This window comes from Mobula hypostoma, chromosome 26 (genome assembly GCF_963921235.1).
Source record: "Mobula hypostoma chromosome 26, sMobHyp1.1, whole genome shotgun sequence".
NCBI classification, from domain to species: domain Eukaryota; kingdom Metazoa; phylum Chordata; class Chondrichthyes; order Myliobatiformes; family Myliobatidae; genus Mobula; species Mobula hypostoma.
In genome coordinates this window covers 19,893,502-19,911,951 of record NC_086122.1, presented here as the reverse complement: position 1 = coordinate 19,911,951, position 18,450 = coordinate 19,893,502, and the positions used below count along the sequence as shown (strand labels likewise).

Sequence of the window (18,450 nt, the reverse complement as noted above, 5' to 3'; positions counted from 1 at the left end):
CAATAATCTGCAATTGCTTCCCTGTAGAATAACAGAAGGCAGATCCTTTCAAGTACTGCCATGTTGCCATACCCAAACTCTGCAGTCAATTCTATTTAGTAGAATAATGTGTGGTTCAGTCAATTTACATATAGAGCCAACTGGTCTTCCTGGCATATCTTTTTCATCTTCTGCCATCAGATCCTATCAAAAGGATGATTGAAAAACTTTACCCTCATACTGAAATGTAATTACTTCAGGAAAGCATTGCAGTCAATCCCTTGCTGGTTATTAATATCCAATTGGAATGAATGGAATTGACACCATCACCAGCCAGAACTGTTGCCCGGAGGACCTAAAATGAGGCAGCGGTGCAAGTTTTGTAATTAAGTTTAAATTACACACACTCCCTTCGATGTTTTTTGCAACCCCAATGGAATACTAAGGTTTCTGTAAGTGATTCTTAATTACCATTTCTTCTAATCTAGATCTTTCTTCTTATCTAATCTAAGATGAATGTTCTGTTTCTCCTTCCACAGATACTTGCAAACTTGTTTAGTGTTTCCTGCATTCCTGCATTATCTGAATTTATTTGTCCAAGCCCAAGATTAGCTCATTTCATGAGATTTGCTTTTATATTGCCTTCCAAGCCAATTTCAAATGGCTCCGAGACTATTTGGTTTTTAAAGTGACTCCTTCTTCTCTTGATTCAGTAATTTTATTTCAGTGCCCTGACTCGGTGACCCAGATCTTGGTATGTATCCTCAATGACATCAGACGTGCCGGGCACAGAATACAGTGCAGTATGAGTTCAAACTTTGCCAGCAGTCTTCCTAGATCAATCAACAAAAATATATTTGATCCTACATAAGTCTCAACAGCTACTTGTATTTATGTAACACTTTTGATGCAGTAAGACATTCCACTGCGATTCACTCGAGTGTTAGTAAACAGAACTAGGGAGTGAATCATACAAAGATATTTTCTATCGTGGGGGTGTCTAAGACTAGAGGACACAACCTCAGAACATAAGAACAGAGACGAGGAGGAATTTCTTTAGCCAGAGAGTGGTGAATCTGTGGAATTCATGCCACAGATGGCTGTGGAAGCCAAGTCAATGGATATACTTAAAGAGGAGGTTGATAGATGCTTGATATGTAAGGGCATCAAAGGTTACAGCGAAAAGGTGGAAGCATGGTGTTAAGAAGGAAAGTAAAACAGCTAGGATTGAATGGCCTAATTCTGCTCCTGTGTCTAATGGTCTAGCTGAAAAGATAAAACAAAAGTGTACTTGGGCATAGAGGCAAGTTTTAAAGAGCGGCTTAAAGGAAGGAAAAGGAGAATAGTGGCCATTACAGAATTGTGCCATGGAAACTTGAAGCACAAGGCACAACTGCTAGTAATGGAATGATTATGTCAGGAATTAGGGGAACACAGATAAACAGAGGACTCTACACCTGCTAGGATATATAAAGGTAAAGAAAGAACAGCCATGGAAAGGTTTGAAAACAAGAGAGACACATTGAAAATACAGATAAGGTTTACATGGGAATTAGAGTACTTCAGTGGGTATTGAGGCGAATGGTGAAAAGGAGAAGCATTTTGCAACACCAGAGGAACTATTCCAATCTCCTGGTTCATGCAAGTTCTCAGCAAGTAGACGAGGGGTGATTGATAAGCTTGTGGCCTAAGGTAGAAGGAGTCAATTTTAGAAAACCAAGCACATTTATTTTTCCTACATTTACAGACTTAGTCTAGTGGTCGTGGAACATACGTATCCCTTCTTTGTAGAAGTCGACGTCTGGGACCTCCAGTAAGTGGTCTATAGCAGGGGTGATTGATAAGTTCATGGCCTAAGTTAGAAGGAGATGAGTTATTAACTTCAAACTTTTTGCATTTTCACACAAAGAGTTGAACTGCACATGCATGCAACGAGAGCAGTATAACCCATCTTCTTCTACCTTAGGCCATGAACTTATCAATCACCCCTGCTATGGACCACCTGGAGGTCCAAGACGCTCTCGTTACATGCACGTGCAGTTCAACTGTTTGAGTGATAATGCAGAAAATTTGGAGTTAATAACATATCTCCTTCTACCTTAGGCCACAAACTTATCAATCACCCCTGCTGTGGACCACTTCTACAAAGAAAGGATCCGTACACTCCACGACCGCTGGACTAAGTGCGTACATGTAGGAGAGGACTATGTTGAAAAATAAATGTGCTAGGTTTTCTAAAATTGACTCCTTCTACCTTAGGCCACAAACTTATCAATCACCCCTTGTAAATGCAGCTAATCTCACCCTGTACCTCGTTTCATTTAAATACTGATCATTCCAGATGTTTTATTCATCATAACAAAATTCAGTTGTCACCATTGAATATTTAGTCAATCACCTTAAATCCTTTGTCATCGAGGACTTCCATTGATTCTGTCTGGATCTTTCTTCATTTCAATCATCCCTTTCATTTTGAACATTTCCTCTTTACTAACGTCGTTCCAAGGAGAACAACATCAACTTCCACAACCTTTCATCTTAACATTTAAAGGTTGCATGGATGAACTACAACAATTGTTCATCCCAGTTTGGCAAAAGAATAAATCAAGGAAGGTAGTGCACCCGTGGCTGACAAGAGAAATTAGGGATAGTATCAATTCCAAAGAAGAAGCATACAAATTAGCCAGAGAAAGTGGCTCACCTGAGGACTGGGAGAAATTCAGAGTTCAGCAGAGGAGGACAAAGGGCTTAATTAGGAAGGGGAAAAAAGATTATGAGAGAAAACTGGCAGGGAACATAAAAACGGACTGTAAAAGCTTTTATAGTTATGTAAAAAGGAAAAGACTGGTAAAGACAAATGTAGGTCCCCTGCAGACAGAAACAGGTGAATTGATTATGGGGAGCAAGGACATGGCAGACCAATTGAATAATTACTTTGGTTCTGTCTTCACTAAGGAGGACATAAATAATCTTCCAGAAATAGTAAGGGACAGAGGGTCCAGTGAGATGGAGGAACTGAGTGAAATACATGTTAGTAGGGAAGTGGTGTTAGGTAAATTGAAGGGATTGAAGGCAGATAAATCCCCAGGGCCAGATGGTCTGCATCCTAGAGTGCTTAAGGAAGTAGCCCAAGAAATAGTGGATGCATTAGTGATAATTTTTCAAAACTCGTTAGATTCTGGACTAGTTCCTGAGGATTGGAGGGTGGCTAATGTAACCCCACTTTTTAAAAAAGGAGGGAGAGAGAAACCGGGGAATTATAGACCGGTTAGCCTAACGTCGGTGGTGGGGAAACTGCTGGAGTCAGTTATCAAGGATGTGACAACAGCACATTTGGAAAGCGGTGAAATGATCGGACAAAGTCAGCATGGATTTGTGAAAGGAAAATCATGTCTGACGAATCTCATAGAATTTTTTGAGGATGTAACTAGTAGAGTGGATAGGGGAGAACCAGTGGATGTGGTATATTTGGATTTTCAAAAGGCTTTTGACAAGGTCCCACACAGGAGATTAGTGTGCAAACTTAAAGCACACGGTTTTGGGGGTAAGGTATTGGTGTGGGTGGAGAATTGGTTAGCAGACAGGAAGCAAAGAGTGGGAATAAACGGGACCTTTTCAGAATGGCAGGCGGTGACTCGTGGGGTACCGCAAGGCTCAGTGTTGGGACCCCAGTTGTTTACAATATATATTAATGACTTGGATGAGGGAATTAAATGCAGTATCTCCAAGTTTGCGGATGACACGAAGCTGGGTGGCAGTGTTAGCAGTGAGGAGGATGCTAAGAGGTTGCAGGGTGACTTGGATAGGTTGGGTGAGTGGGCAATTTCATGGCAGATGCAATTTAATGTGGATAAATGTGAAGTTATCCACTTTGGTGGCAAAAATAGGAAAACAGATTATTATCTGAATGGTGGCCGATTAGGAAAAGGGGAGGTGCAACGAGACCTGGGTGTCATTATACACCAGTCATTGAAAGTGGGCATGCAGGTACAGCAGGCGGTGAAAAAGGCGAATGGTATGCTGGCATTTATAGCGAGAGGATTGGAGTACAGGAGCAGGGAGGTACTACTGCAGTTGTACAAGGCCTTGGTGACACCACACCTGGAGTATTGTGTGCAGTTTTGGTCCCCTAATCTGAGGAAAGACATCTTTGCCATAGAGGGAGTACAAAGAAGGTTCACCAGATTGATTCCTGGGATGGCAGGACTTTCATATGAAGAAAGACTGGATGAACTGGGCTTGTACTCGTTGGAATTTAGAAGATTGAGAGGGGATCTGATTGAAACGTATAAGATCCTAAAGGGATTGGACAGGCTAGATGCAGGAAGATTGTTCCCGATGTTGGGGAAGTCCAGAACGAGGGGCCACAGTTTGAGGATAGAGGGGAAGCCTTTTAGGACCGAGATTAGGAAAAACTTCTTCACACAGAGAGTGGTGAATCTGTGGAATTCTCTGCCACAGGAAACTGTTGAGGCCAGTTCATTGGCTATACTTAAGAGGGAGTTAGATATGGCCCTTGTGGCTACGGGGGTCAGGGGGTATGGAGGGAAGGCTGGGGCGGGGTTCTGAGCTGGATGATCAGCCATGATCATAATAAATGGCGGTGCAGGCTCGAAGGGCCGAATGGCCTACTCCTGCACCTATTTTCTATGTTTCTATGTTTCTATGTAACATAATTGCTCAGCCATGGACTCATGCTGGTCAATCTTTCCCTGCATCTTTTGCAAGGCCTTCATGCATCTCCAGTGACCAGAGTTGATTGCAGTGTTCCAGTTGTGACCAAACCAACAGGTTGTGAAGCTTTATCCTGAATAATTTTGTCCTTTGTGCCTCGGTTTAACAGCTCTTGCATGCTGTGAGATTAATTTTTTTTTAGATAATTCTCCTGCCACTTTCAACGATTAGTGAACAAATGGAGGATCACAAATTGGTAGCAAATGAGTGAATGACACATGACATAAATTAGAAGTCTAATAGGGTTTGGGTTTCAGGAATAGCCAAAACTGGAAGGAACAGAGTCTTAGATGAGGTTTGTGCATGGTCAGAATTGATTATTTTATGGTAGTGTGTACTGAGACCTTGAAAGTCACCTCAAAGTCAAAAATGACACTAATTGTCTCATATAGTTATCCAGGAGTGGGATAAGTTGATGGTTGCAGAAGGATGATTTTAATACGGTTTGAAAGTAATGTCTGAGGAAGTTTCTGCTTATTCAGTACTGGATGCAGGATGAGTTAACTGGCAACTTAGATACCAGAAGTGTCAACTGATGTGACAATGAAGTGGACTTAGATGTCAAAAGAACACAGCCAAGACCTGACAGTGAATATTCAATTATATTCCTGAGGGACTAAGTGTAGGAATATAAATGTGAGAAGACAAGGGCAATATACGGGGATGCTATCAGAGGTAAGAGTGTAAGAGCATTAACAGAAGACAGTGCAGATGATTCTTTGGCCATAACTAACTGGATGAGAAAGAAACATAGTCCTTTTCAACTGGACAGCAGAGGAGAAGCACCAGAGCATAATTGTGTAGCCAATCATATTGAGGGCTGTAGTCAGGAGAAGATACATCAGACTTTTCTGTTGTTTTGATTGCATGTGAGGTCACCAATGACTTTGTGAAGTTGTACAATGGCAGGGACGTTCAACTGATTTTATGTTTGAAGCCCATTAAGATGGATGCTTATGGATTTCAGAGGCAACAGCATCTTTAATCCCTTTTAGAAGCAGAGATTGTCCAGTATTTGCAACAATGCATTATTCAATGAATGGTACGTTAAGAGGATGGGTAATTAAATCCTTTGAAATGAGAGACAGTGGTTAGCAACCTCAAAAAATCAAGAAAATAGGGAGAGTGGGCAGCAAGTTTGTAAGAATGGCATCATGGAACAGGAGATGGACCTCAAGGACAAGATAAGATTATAAACAGTATGAGGGAAGAAATTAGAGAATCCGAAACATGATGCAAGTTCAGGATAATCTCAGAAAGAACCATTAAGTGTAAGTTTAGACAAAGAAAATGAAAGGAAGAAGACAACCATCTCACTAGGTGCTTAGAGTTCTAGTGGCAAAGAAGTCCTTGTGATTTTTGCTGAAGTCAGGAATGGGAGGGTCAGGAGAGGGAAAGATTTGTTTGCTGCAGAGACAATAATTCTAATTCTATTCCTGCCCTCAGGAATACCACTGTCAATCTCTCTCTATTCCAATGTTCATGTTAGGGTTTAACATGTTAATTAACTTTTGTAATGCTTTGCTGAAACCTCATTGCTCTCCACTCCCCATTATCCTGCCTCAGGAATAGATCATTTTGCTTTAGCAGTGTTGGGTCTAGGCACTGGTGGACCCTCCATCCCTTGCAGAAAGATCTCAATAGTTCAAAAATGCAAACACTTTCCCCCTCCTTAAGGGCAATTAATGATGTGAAATCATCTTTTTGAAGCAGCTTTTTCATCATGTTTTCAGCCATTATGATTAATCCTGCTCTGAGGGTTTGGAATCTGCTTGTCTGTTGTGAAATTTTTTGGGATATTGACAAATAAAAGAGAAATTATAAATGCAAGCTGGTGTTTTACTGGGAAACTTATATTGTCCTTCAATTCTGTGCTTCTGGAAGGGATTCAGTAGAGTCTGATGAACACCTGCTTTTGAAATTGTATATCGTCTGTTTTGGACTCTACAGCTTCGTGCATCAGCAAACATTGTTTCAGCATTGGTCTGATCATCACATTGTGTTTAAAAAGGTTGTTAATCGTAGCTGTGACATTGTAATGTGAAATTGCTATCGACCAGTGATAGACTTTCTCCCAGCCTCATCTCACACTGCTGCTTACACTAATACTGCAGATTAATGGCTTTGTCCTTGTGCTTATGTCAGCTTTAGATATCAGTACAGAACAATTACATTGGTATCTGAAACATGGATAGACTGCAGGAATATGTGGCCAGGGGTGATGTGTGGAAAAGGAGATGTATTAATTTATCCATACAGGCCTCTTACCCAAATAATACTTCAGGGTGCAAATACATGGAAAAACTAAGGCGAATAACTTGGCCTCAAAAATGCTAATAAAAGCTATAAGTAAGATTTAGTTGTAAAGTTATAAACAAATCCCTGTTCAAATAAAGGCAAGCCACTGACATAGCTATTTCAGCTAGGAACATAAATCAAAGTTGGAATATCTTTACACAGGCTAATAATCTATTTTAATTGATTTCTTTGATAATTTCAAAATCAATTTTCAGTTCTCCCTTTATATTTCAAGCTTTCTAAACGAATTATTCAAGCTTTTTTTGGGATTAAAAAAAGAAATTACAAATGCGTGTGTAACAAAATATCTGCCCATTCTTTCATATTGTACAGTTCTCTGTTTCAGGACAGAATAGATTTATTAAGAAATTAAAGCAGATACTGCTGTGATGGTGTTGGTTGTAGTGGTGGGGAGTAGTGGTGGGGATTGGTGGTGGCTAGGTATTAATAATCCTCCAGATCAAGCTTCAGGCATGAAAAATCATTGCTTTAAATCCCTTCTCATCCATTCTACTGCTATCTCACATCTTGTTGAGACAATGTGTTGTGTAACTGATCAATCATGCAAGGAATTGATTGGACCTCCTACATATGGAGGGATTCCTTTCTTTCCCTCTCTCATTTTTTGTTTGTGGGTTTTCAAGTGCACGTTTTCCTCTCAGTGGGTCCATGTTGACGCTCCCATACTATACAGTTGCCCAGCACGTACCATTATTAATATGACTCAGTAAAAACATTCAATCGTACTACTCTGCTATCGGTCTTGCTCTGAACATATGTAACAGTATTAAAGTCAGGTAAGTAAATCTTGCAGATTCTTACTGCATGAGTCAAACCAAACTTATTTCACAACCTGTCATTTCTACCTTGTTGTTTATAAGGCAGATTGATGATGTCCTTGACTTCAATGCATCCCCCAGTGCAAAGACTGATTTTTTGATAGCAAAGAATGGAGGAAAACACACCAATGTCTGTTCCTGTTCATGCTACTTGAAAGCATGGTGTCACCATTGGGTGGAAACTCTGAGGAGAAGCACAAAAGGCAGGAGGAGAAGATGGCAGCGCACCGCGCGTGCGTAGCTCTCCGGTGAAAAATGATGTCGTATCTGTTAAATAGGGACCGTGCACAATTTCTGATTTGATGGAGACAGACGTGAAAGCACAGAGGAACATCTGGAGAAGTTTCTGAAACGCCTGTCCGCTGCTGTCGTTACTGTGTGGTCAGGAATCTTTCGGAGGGTAGGCCTTAAAATCCCCTGCCTTGCCTGCTTTTGGCGACTGAGAAAGAGGTCGAATCACTCGGACAGAGATGGTGCTCAGTATTCGGTGTTGGAGAGCTGATCAGAGCTCGAAGTTTTCGGATGACTCAGAGTCGGATTTTAGTCGGCATGGCAGGGAGAGTTTTTCTTCTTTCCTTCTCCCATCAGCGTGAGATGTAGGACATTTGAGAAACTCTGAACTTTACTGTGCTCGTGGACTTCATCAAGTTATGGTATTGTTGCACTGTTGTAACTATATGTATAATTATGTGGTTTTGTCAGTTTTTTCAGTCTTGGTTTGTCCTGTGTTTTTGTGATATCACACTGGAGGAAATAATGTATCATTTCTTAATACATGCATTACTAAATGACAATAAAAGGGGACTACGTGTCTTCATAATCTAAAACTTCAGCTCAGTATCTAAAAATTCACTGTTGCTGTAAGAAAATTGGAGCTTAGATGAGTTGAAGAATGGAGCCACAAGGGCAAATAGTTTCCAACATGGCAACTTAATCTTGCCACCAGAGCAACCTCACCTGCATTAGAGTCTAGGCTTTGAAATTAAAGAAATGCTTGTACAAGCTTTTTATGTGCACATTCTTTCAGCTCATTAAGTTTTTGAGGAAAATGCAACATTTTCAGAAAGGTTCTTGCTTTAATTAGAAAAGTTACACTCTCTGCATAGACAGGTTATACTCAAAATAGTTCTGTACAAAATTAAATTATACCTGTGATCTTGAACGTTTTAACCTCCTATTGTAGCCGTACTATCAGATGATGTATGGGGCTGGCCTTTTATAGTTTTTGGATGACATTAGCAGAAGCTTTGGATTACATTCTCATTTAGAACTTTCTGTATAGTATAGAGTGGAATTTCATTGTTCGTTTCCCTACATAGACGCTGCCTGACCTATTGAGTTCTTCCAGCATTTTGTGTGTGTTGATCCAGATTTCTAGCATCTGCAGTTGTGTATCTCCATCCAGAATGCAGGTGTGTCAAATGATTAAGGCGGCAAATAGCTGGCTTCTTCACGAACAAATGAAATATAAACGTAAAGAAGGCAGAAATCTTATCATAACTGTATGGGTGCTGGTTGGAACATACCAGAGGGAAAGCTTATTATTCTTCTCTTCCTGTTTAAGGAGGGATAGACTTTAATTGGAAATGGTTCAGTGACAGTTCATTAGGCTAATTTTTGGGAAGAAAATGGCTCCTGATATATAAAGATTGGTAAAAATTCCATCAAGTTCAGAAAAATGAGAGGTGATTCTACTCAAATCATTCAAAGTCCTGAGAGTGTTTGAGAAGGAAGATGCTGAAAGCCTATTTCCCCTTGTTAGAGAATCAAGCAAAAGGAAGCATGATGTAGAAAGAAGGCTGAGGGGATTTTCTTCTCTTACAGGGTTTTAATATTTTTTTTATTATGGACAACTGTGGAGACAGAGATTAAATACATTCACTGCTGCAAGAAAGAGATCTTTTGTGTATAAGGAAACCAATGTCTATAGGGGATAGCCAGGAGATTAGAGCTACAGCCAAGATCAGAATACCATGGTTGAGTGACAGGCAGGATGAAGAGGCCATGTGACTCCTTTAACTTTTGTCTCTGATGTTCTTATGAAAGAATATTATGGGCATGCATAAAAGGTAAGAAAAAATAGATTACTTTCAATGGAATGGTGGTTTTTTTATGAATACTGATTATATTGGCTACATTTTGGTTGAATTGACAGGCAGATTTATGGGCCCCTTTCATGTACAGAACTGGAATCTTTTAAGTTGGCAGGTTATCCAAGTGAAGAGATGGACAGAAACCAGGGCTTCTAGCTCACCTGTTCAGAATTCAAATGTCATAAAATAAAGTTGAAGAGGTGAAAATATTTTTATTAAAATGTTGCATTTAGGCTGTAAATTAAGTTGAATCTGGCTGGGTTACACCCTCTTTTATTTGGATTTGCTGGCTGTGATACATTTATATTCTGGGTACTATATCTACCTACAGCGTATGAGCAAAAAGAGAAATTATTGGAAAGGAACACACCTCAAACATCCATTTATTTAAAGTGTGAGGATGGAGGCACAGTCCAGTATCCTTATGATATTCAACTGGAAAAGTATCAGTTCTACATAACTGCAAAGTTCCATACTTTATTCTTCTACGCCCCACAAAGACTTCAATTTACTATCAAATGGGTTCAGTCAAGACAATAGCACCCACCAATCCCTGCTGATGAAATACCTCAATTGCAAGAGAATGGCCTCTTTTCACACAACGGCTAATGCTATGTTCTGATAGTGGTAATTTCTCATCAAATACTGTGAAATTGTGGTATATTTCCTGATATCAATTGAAAACCAATGAGACTGGGTACTGAGCGTCCCCAGTGATTTAATTTTGTCAGTGAGGTGTCCATTCCAGCAATTTTCACTGGTGGCTTTGGTTGTGAAATAACCCGCTGTTTCTGAATTGGAAGCCTCACTTTAGGAATTTGGCCTGTAGTTCTGTGCAAAACTGTGGGCAGTGTAACGATGCTAAATATTGAACTAAACCTTATTTTTACCCAACATCACCAAAGTATCGCACTTGACCCGTAGAATGTATTTTCTGTTTGAATATTCTTCTTGTGTCAAATATTGTTTTTTTTCAATTGAGATACAGCACAGAATAAGCCTTTCCACCCCTTTGAGCTGCATAGCTCAGCAACCCCCAAGTCACTCCTGGCCTAATCACAGGACAATTTACAATGCTCAATTAACCTACTAACTGGTATGTCTACCGAAGCTGGAGCACCCGGAGGAAACCCACATGGTCAAAAGGAGAACATACAAACTCCTTATCAGCGGTGGGTGGGAATTGAACCTGGGTCACTGGTACTGTAAAGCGTTGTGCTAACCACTGTGATGCCCCAATCGTGTGGCAAATGACTACACTGATTGCAGATTAGAAAGCAAATAAAGGATACGTTCTCCAATTTTCTTCACTTATGCAGGAACATTTTCAATGGTGATATAAACAGAAACCCACAGATATGACTAAATGGCAATGAAATTAGAGCAGAGCAGTAGTACACTGTGAAAGAGAATTCAAGGCCCATTAAGATACACTGTTTCTATTTAACTATGTTTAATTAACTTCTCTTGGAGGTATCCTTTTGTTATGTTCTGTGGTTAACACTGAAGCCCAAGGTAACATTCTCATCAGTGGTAAGACTTTGGCCATCTTGTTACTAACCTGAGTAATTTATCTTAAATCCTTTCCAGTTGGCAGCATGGTCAGATGACCAGCGGAGGTAAACCTTGTTGCTTGAGCTGATAACTGTAATTGGAGATGTATAATTGCCACTGAGAGAGATAAGCAGTGGGTTTTGGCTTGAGGGACCTGTGGATAACAATAGCATTCGAGTTAGGCATATAGATGTTATCTGATTTTTTAAGCAATGAAACACCATTCTCCATTTGCACTCAAATGACAGATTAATTTTCCACCATGCTGTTCCAAGTGCCATTCTCAGAATTTATCAAAGGCACTGTGAAAATGTTGTGGCTAAATTAGAAAACCTCAAAGTGGAGACATGGAAAAAAAATATGTTTTGAAAGGTAATGTGTATCTTTCTCAAGATTCCAATTTGTTATGCCAGAACTATGTAGATTTAAAAGAATAATCTATATGCAAATTTCAACCACCTGAATATTAATCTCCATAACCTTAATTTTAAAGTAATTGACTTCAGAAAATATGAAGACTAAATCATAGCTGGGACCTTGCTAAGGACAACCCAGACTTTGGCTGTGACGCCAACAGTCACGTTCCAGTACAACATCTGAATGGTAGGAGTGGAGTGAATGAAGCTGACTGGGAAGCAAACATTTTGTGTGGTGTCAGATAACTATGAAGCTGGCTGGGTGAATTAAGCTCAGACTACTTCCCTTATTTCAATATCCATTAGACATTTCAGTCTATAAGGACCTGTTTATAAGGACTATCACACAACGTCAATGTGGCCTACTATTGATAAGAGGATGGAAGGGGACCTGATTGAAACATATAAGATTATTAAGGGATTGGACACGCTAGAGGCAGGAAACATGTTCCCGATGTTGGGGGAGTCCAGAACCTGAGGCCACAGTTTAAGAATAAGGGGTAGACAACTTAGAACAGAGTTGAGGAAAAACTTTTTCACACAGAGGGTTGTGGTTCTGTGGAATGTTCTGCCTCAGAAGGCAGTGGAGGCCAGTTCTCTGGATTCTTTCAAAAAAGAGTTAGATAGACCTCTTAACGATAGTGGAGCGAAGGGAAATGGGGAGAAGGCAGGAAATAGGTACTAATTGTGGATGATCAGCCATGATCACAGTGAATGGTGGTGCTGGCTTGAAGGGCTGAATGGCCTACTCCTGCACCTATTGTTTATTGATAACTTTTTAGTTTTGTTCACAATTAAAAGTAATGTCTAAAATCTGACTAGAAATGTGTTGAGATTCGCTTGGAGTAGCCTAATCAACACTCAAATAGAATCATACTGTCACCTTGACCACAATGCAAACTCGAATCACATACATGAATAAATTGCATAACCAGATAACTGACCAAAGATAATTCACCTGCAAAAATTATTTTTGCACTAATCACATTCTGATTTTGCCTGCCATACTCTCGGTAGCATAAGGAACCTTTCTTACTACATCTTTCACCACGCTGGGCTGTTTGGCAGGTGGAGAATTGGGGAGACGGGAGGGCAGGGGAGGAACTGAGAGAGGGAAAGAACATGTTCTGGAACACTCTGCTGAGATAAATCCTACAGAACGAACATTTTAAAAAATGCAGATACTGAAAACCTGAATTAAAAACAGAATGTACAGGAAATGTTCAGCAGGTAGTGTCTGCAGAGAGAAAAACAGAATCAATGACTTCTCAACTATTCTGATTGGGATAAGTATCTAACAGGGAGTGGCGGCAAGTATATTATATTTGCCCTCTCTCTAGGCACCAAAGGGGATATGGAGGTAATGCCAGGGTCTTCACACATCTGAGTAAATACTTAAAGACTTTCGATAGCATCAAGATCGAAAGTTTCTCTGATTGTTTGGGTAATTGAACAGCTAGGCAACATCTGAGCTCATGTAATGGAGGATTAATAAGGCCCATGAAACTAAGGTTTAGAAAGGCATTAATCTCTACAGCAGAAGAAAGAGTGACATCCAATTAAGGCACAATTATAAAATGATTGTGTGCAATATATCTATAGCATGCTAATATCAGAATTATGAATATTAAATATTATTAATTTACCATCATATATTTCCAGTTCATCAAACTGTCGTTCACTTTGAAAGAACTCAATCTGAAGAGTAACGTTGTAGCCTGGATCTACTTTAATAATCCATGAGCAGGTGTGGAAATGTCGGTAATTCTCAAGGAAGCCTTGATTTAAGATGACTCCTGAGGAATCCATGAGGATCTCATTCACTGGGCAATGTGCTGCATCAACATAACCAAAAATCAAATTATATCACATCACTTTGCTTTGAAAATCAATTGTGAAGAAACATCTTCAAAAGCCTTTTTCTCATTTGTCTGGGGAACTGAGGAACTGAACATACCTGAAGAACTACTCAAGAACAGTAGGCCCTAAATCACAAAATTTCACAGGAGGAGCCCTGGCAATAATTTGACCAGACAGATTCATTCTGCTGTCGCCTATCTCTGAATTGTCAGGATATCAGTCAAGGCGGCGGAGCTAAAGTCTCACAGGACAAGTGATTTTATACAGTTCTGAAAACCTCCTGGGAGATGGCCCAAGTGTCACTTACTCTGTCTTCTTCTTATCATAAATAAGGTGAGCCATCCTGATGCTTATCTGCACTGCTTTGGCTTAACTTTGTGGGAATTACAACTCATGGAGGAGAAGTACAGTTTTTGTCACTGCAAGGAGTTGCCAGTATGATATCTATGGTGCCACGGTAACGTAGCATTTACCGCGAAGCTATTACGGCTTGGGACATTCTGGTGCCCAGAGTTCAATTCTGGCACCATCTTTAAGGAGTTCTTCCCTGTGGAATGCATGGACTTTCCCTGGGTGCTCTGCTTTCCTACCACAGTCCAAAGGTTGTAGACTACATTAAAATGTCCACTTTATAATTATCTAGTTAAACATACTCAGCCATATTTTATTTTTGCCATCTGTACAATAGTTAGTTCTCAGTCCAGTTTCAGACCAGATGTGGGCGGATTAATTGGTCATTGTAAATTGTCCTGTGATTAGGTTAGGGGTAATCGGGTTTATTGGGGTTTTTCTGGGATGGTGTGGCTTGAAGGTCTGAGGGGACCTACTCAGTGCTGTATGACTAAATAAAATTAATAAATAGACATATTGTTTTCTCCTTTTGAATTTAGTATCAGTGAAGTGAGTAGAATTGTGAATAATTGCTGTCTGTTGCTCTAAAATGTTTATTTATTCATTCAGGGAATGTAGGTTTGTGGGCAGGATTAGCGTTAATGAAACATTACTAAGTTCCCTTGAGAAATTTGTAAAGAAGCTATCTCTTGATCACTCGTAAACTGTATCACATCTGACTTGCTAGGCCATTTCAGAGGATGATTAGCTGTCTTCAACATTGATAATGGTCTGGAAGCACATACGGGTGAGACCAGATAAAGGCAGATTTCAGTCCCTTAGAGATAGACAAAAACAAAATGTTTCTTTTTTTTGTTGCTATAATTCACAGTTCCACGACTACCATCAGTAATACTAGCTTTTCATATGGCAGATTTAATTATTACTTTGAAATTCCACAGTTGCAGTTATAAGATGTGAACTCATGCCTTTGGATTATTACCTCACACTGTTCATCACCAGGTTACATGTCTGGTAACAGAGCCACTACATTAATATTCCCTCATTATCATTATCTAGTAAACATACTCCACCATAATTTATTTCTGCTATTCGCATATTAGTTCTCAGTTAAATTTCGGATCAGATGCAATCATCTTTCACAGTTTAAGTTACCACTGCTGCTATAACAGTGAAACACATCTAATTTGTAGGCCTGAGGCATTTAGTTCAGATTCATTCTGCAGCACAGAGCAACCCACGTTACGGTCATCTTCTGTATACTTTGATCCAAGACAGCCACAAATAAACTATAATCAGCAGTAGCTACAGAAAGTGCATACTGCAGTACTGATAACACTGGATAACAAAGATTTTCCTTTCTGAATACTTTTGTGTGTATCTTATGGATTTTGGGCTGCTGATCATGAAAATCACCATGAAATTTCCCTATCACTCACCATTTAAAAAAAAATCACCTACATTTGTTATTTCAATTCATAATTCAAGTCAGACTAACTGATGTCAAGATGAAGAAATGCATTTTGGTTGGTCCACAAATCAAACAGGTCCTCCATGACAGGCAATTAGAAGAACTTCAAGTGGGACCGGAGAAAATTGCATGGAAGGCATTCAAGGATGTTGAAAATTTCCTTGGCAACTACAGAGCATCAAACTACATGCAGCTGTTTGACAGCATGCTTCAAGCATACAAAAACCGTGAAGTGTAACATGTCACTAGACATTTATTTTCTGCATTCCCATTTAGACTTCCTCCCTGCAAATCTTGGTGACAAGTATGGTGAAAGGTTTTCCCAGGACTTTGGGATCATGGAGAAATGGTATCAAGGCAACTGGGACCCATCAATGCTGGCTGATTATTGCTGGACACTGAAGTGAGAAGCTTCAGACACTGAGTAGAAATGAAAACCATCAACAAAGCACTTTTAGCTTAGTTGAACTATTGCAAAGTGTCAGGAACATTATGCAATTAAATTCATTACATTCAATAAAAGTTAATTTCTTATTTCTCCAAATTCCTATGTGATCCTGAAATTATATTTATGTTTAGCTTCAAGTGATGTATCATTAACAAAAAAAAATTTCCGAGGAAGCAACACTTTCAAAAAAAGTTGCTGTCCAGTGCGAGTGGTCTGTTCAACTAAGACATGGCATTGACAGCTGCTGTATTACTGGACACATGGACTGGATACTCCATGAAACTGGTGGCCCTGATCAATTATTCACAGCAAGACAGTTTGAATAGCTCACAGATAACTTTTTCATTACCGACTCCCCCCTCCACTCTCCACTCCCCAGAAAATAGTCACATATCACTTCTGCTTTATTTGAAGTTTCCCCAAAGGCTAATTGTGAAATAGAGTGCAATGAGATTGATGATTCCTGCTCCTTATTTTGCCTTGTTTCAGTCCAGAATCTGAAGTGAAGTTGAAAGTTTGTGTTGTTATGGAGTAATGGGATTTTACCGTTTAGAAGGTCAGCCAGAACTTGGAAAGATTTGGAATGCTGCATCCTTCATCTGCCCCAATGTATTTTTTTTTTCAAAGGGAATTAGTGGCATTCATTTGGTCAGATTTATGTCTATTTGCTTGTGTGAGGTCTATATCATGTACATCAACTTGTGTCTCCTGCTTAATGGATGATACACCAAAGTGACAGTCCTTGTTGAATCAACTGTGGGATAACTGTTGAGAACATTAGCAGGAGTCTGAATAGACAATGTGCATCCCTAAACCTTGAGAGATAATGTTTCAACTTCAAAAAAAGAAGTTTACAGTGCACTTGCCCAGATGTTTGGTTTCTATTTATTGGATATCCAGATGACCTCTACCACTAACAAATAACCATATCTTTCACTGGGATGCTGAGGGGGGAGAAAAACACTGGGCAACACCAGAGGGAGATGCGGCGTAGAAAATAACAGAGAAAAAAATAAGAAGAGAAAATTAAACTGGAACTCAAGTAAATCATTGTTAATTTTAAAGAAAAACAATGAAAGACACAAGATAGATAATAGTAAAAGCTTATCTTAATATGAATGGGTCCTGAGGCAGGGTCTTGGCCTGAAATGTTGACTGTTTATTCATTTCTATAGATGCTGAGCTCCTCCAGCATTTTGTGTGCGTTGCTTTTAATATGAATGATATGGCAGATGAGGGGAATAAAATTGAAAGGCAGTGAGAGGGGGTGAGGTGGATTGAATGGAATGATATGGGATTGAGGGAGAAAGAAAAAGAGTTGTGCTTGCAGACACAAAGAGAGGAGGGAGAGACAGGTGGGAGCATCAGAGAATGGAAACCATATACTGCAATATTATCTTACACTCATTAAAACACACTGGAAAAGGTAGCAGAAATTTTATTTTATATTTTTATTTATTGTGATACAGCACGGACAAGGCTTTTCCAGTCCTTCAAGCCACGCCGCCAAGCAACCCCTGATTTTATCCTAGCCTAATCACAGGGAAATTTACAATGACCAATTAACCTACCAACTACAACATCTTTGGACTGTGGCAGGAAACCAGAGCACCCGGAAAAAATCCACACAGTCACGGGAAGAACGTACAAGGGTGGGAATTGAAACTGAGTTACCTGTACTGTAGAGTATTGTGCTAACCACGATGCTACCAGGCTGCCCTTACAGAGAGAGAGAGAGAGAGAGAGAGAGAGAGAGAGAGAGAGAGAGAGAGAGAGAGAGAGAGAGAGAGAGAGAGAGAGAGAGAAAGAGAGAAAGAAAGAGAGAGAAAGAGAGAAAGAGAGAAAGTGAGAGAGAAAGAATGAATCAGAGAGTTAAAGGGATTATAATAATTGCATAAAAAGGAGACAATAAATTCATTGAATAGAAGTGTCAGTACTGTTGACATTGTTCAATTTATATGTTCATAAATTACTTCAATGATCTCAAACTGTTCCACTGTTGGTATCAGTTACCAATCTGTCCCTTCAATGAAGTACCAGGGTCATCAGTAAGGTATGGAGTAAATGTTACAAATCCCAGAAGTCAGATCTATTTTGAGAATGAAAAAAAGTTTTCATTCTCTTTACCTCTTGATTATTCTCATTATAAATCTTTACAAAGCTATTAAATATGTGTCTATTATAAAGATAGCTTGTGCAATACAATATTCAAATGGCTGGTATATTGCCAAGGTTACCCTCAAGTGCACTTAATGTCCTGAATCTCCTACTGCACAGCGGAAGCATATTAGTTGTAGTGCAGTTTGAAGGGACCTCAGTCATTCACATGAATTTCTGATTATGTGCTCCTTGCATGCAAATATCTCACTCATGACAAAAGTACTTAGATCCGTGTTCTTGATATACT

General features: G+C 39.5%; 1 protein-coding gene across 1 annotated transcript in view; it reads right to left on the bottom strand.

The window, feature by feature from the left end:
- csmd2 (CUB and Sushi multiple domains 2) overlaps nucleotides 1–18,450 on the bottom strand; it is a 2,031,293-nt gene that overhangs the window by 139,320 nt on the left and 1,873,523 nt on the right. The window contains exons 47-48 of the mRNA XM_063033882.1: nucleotides 13,560–13,748; nucleotides 11,505–11,651 (exon numbers count right to left, since the gene is read on the bottom strand). Of these exons, the coding sequence (XP_062889952.1) occupies nucleotides 11,505–11,651; nucleotides 13,560–13,748 (336 nt within the window). The remainder of the gene's footprint in view (nucleotides 1–11,504; nucleotides 11,652–13,559; nucleotides 13,749–18,450) is intronic.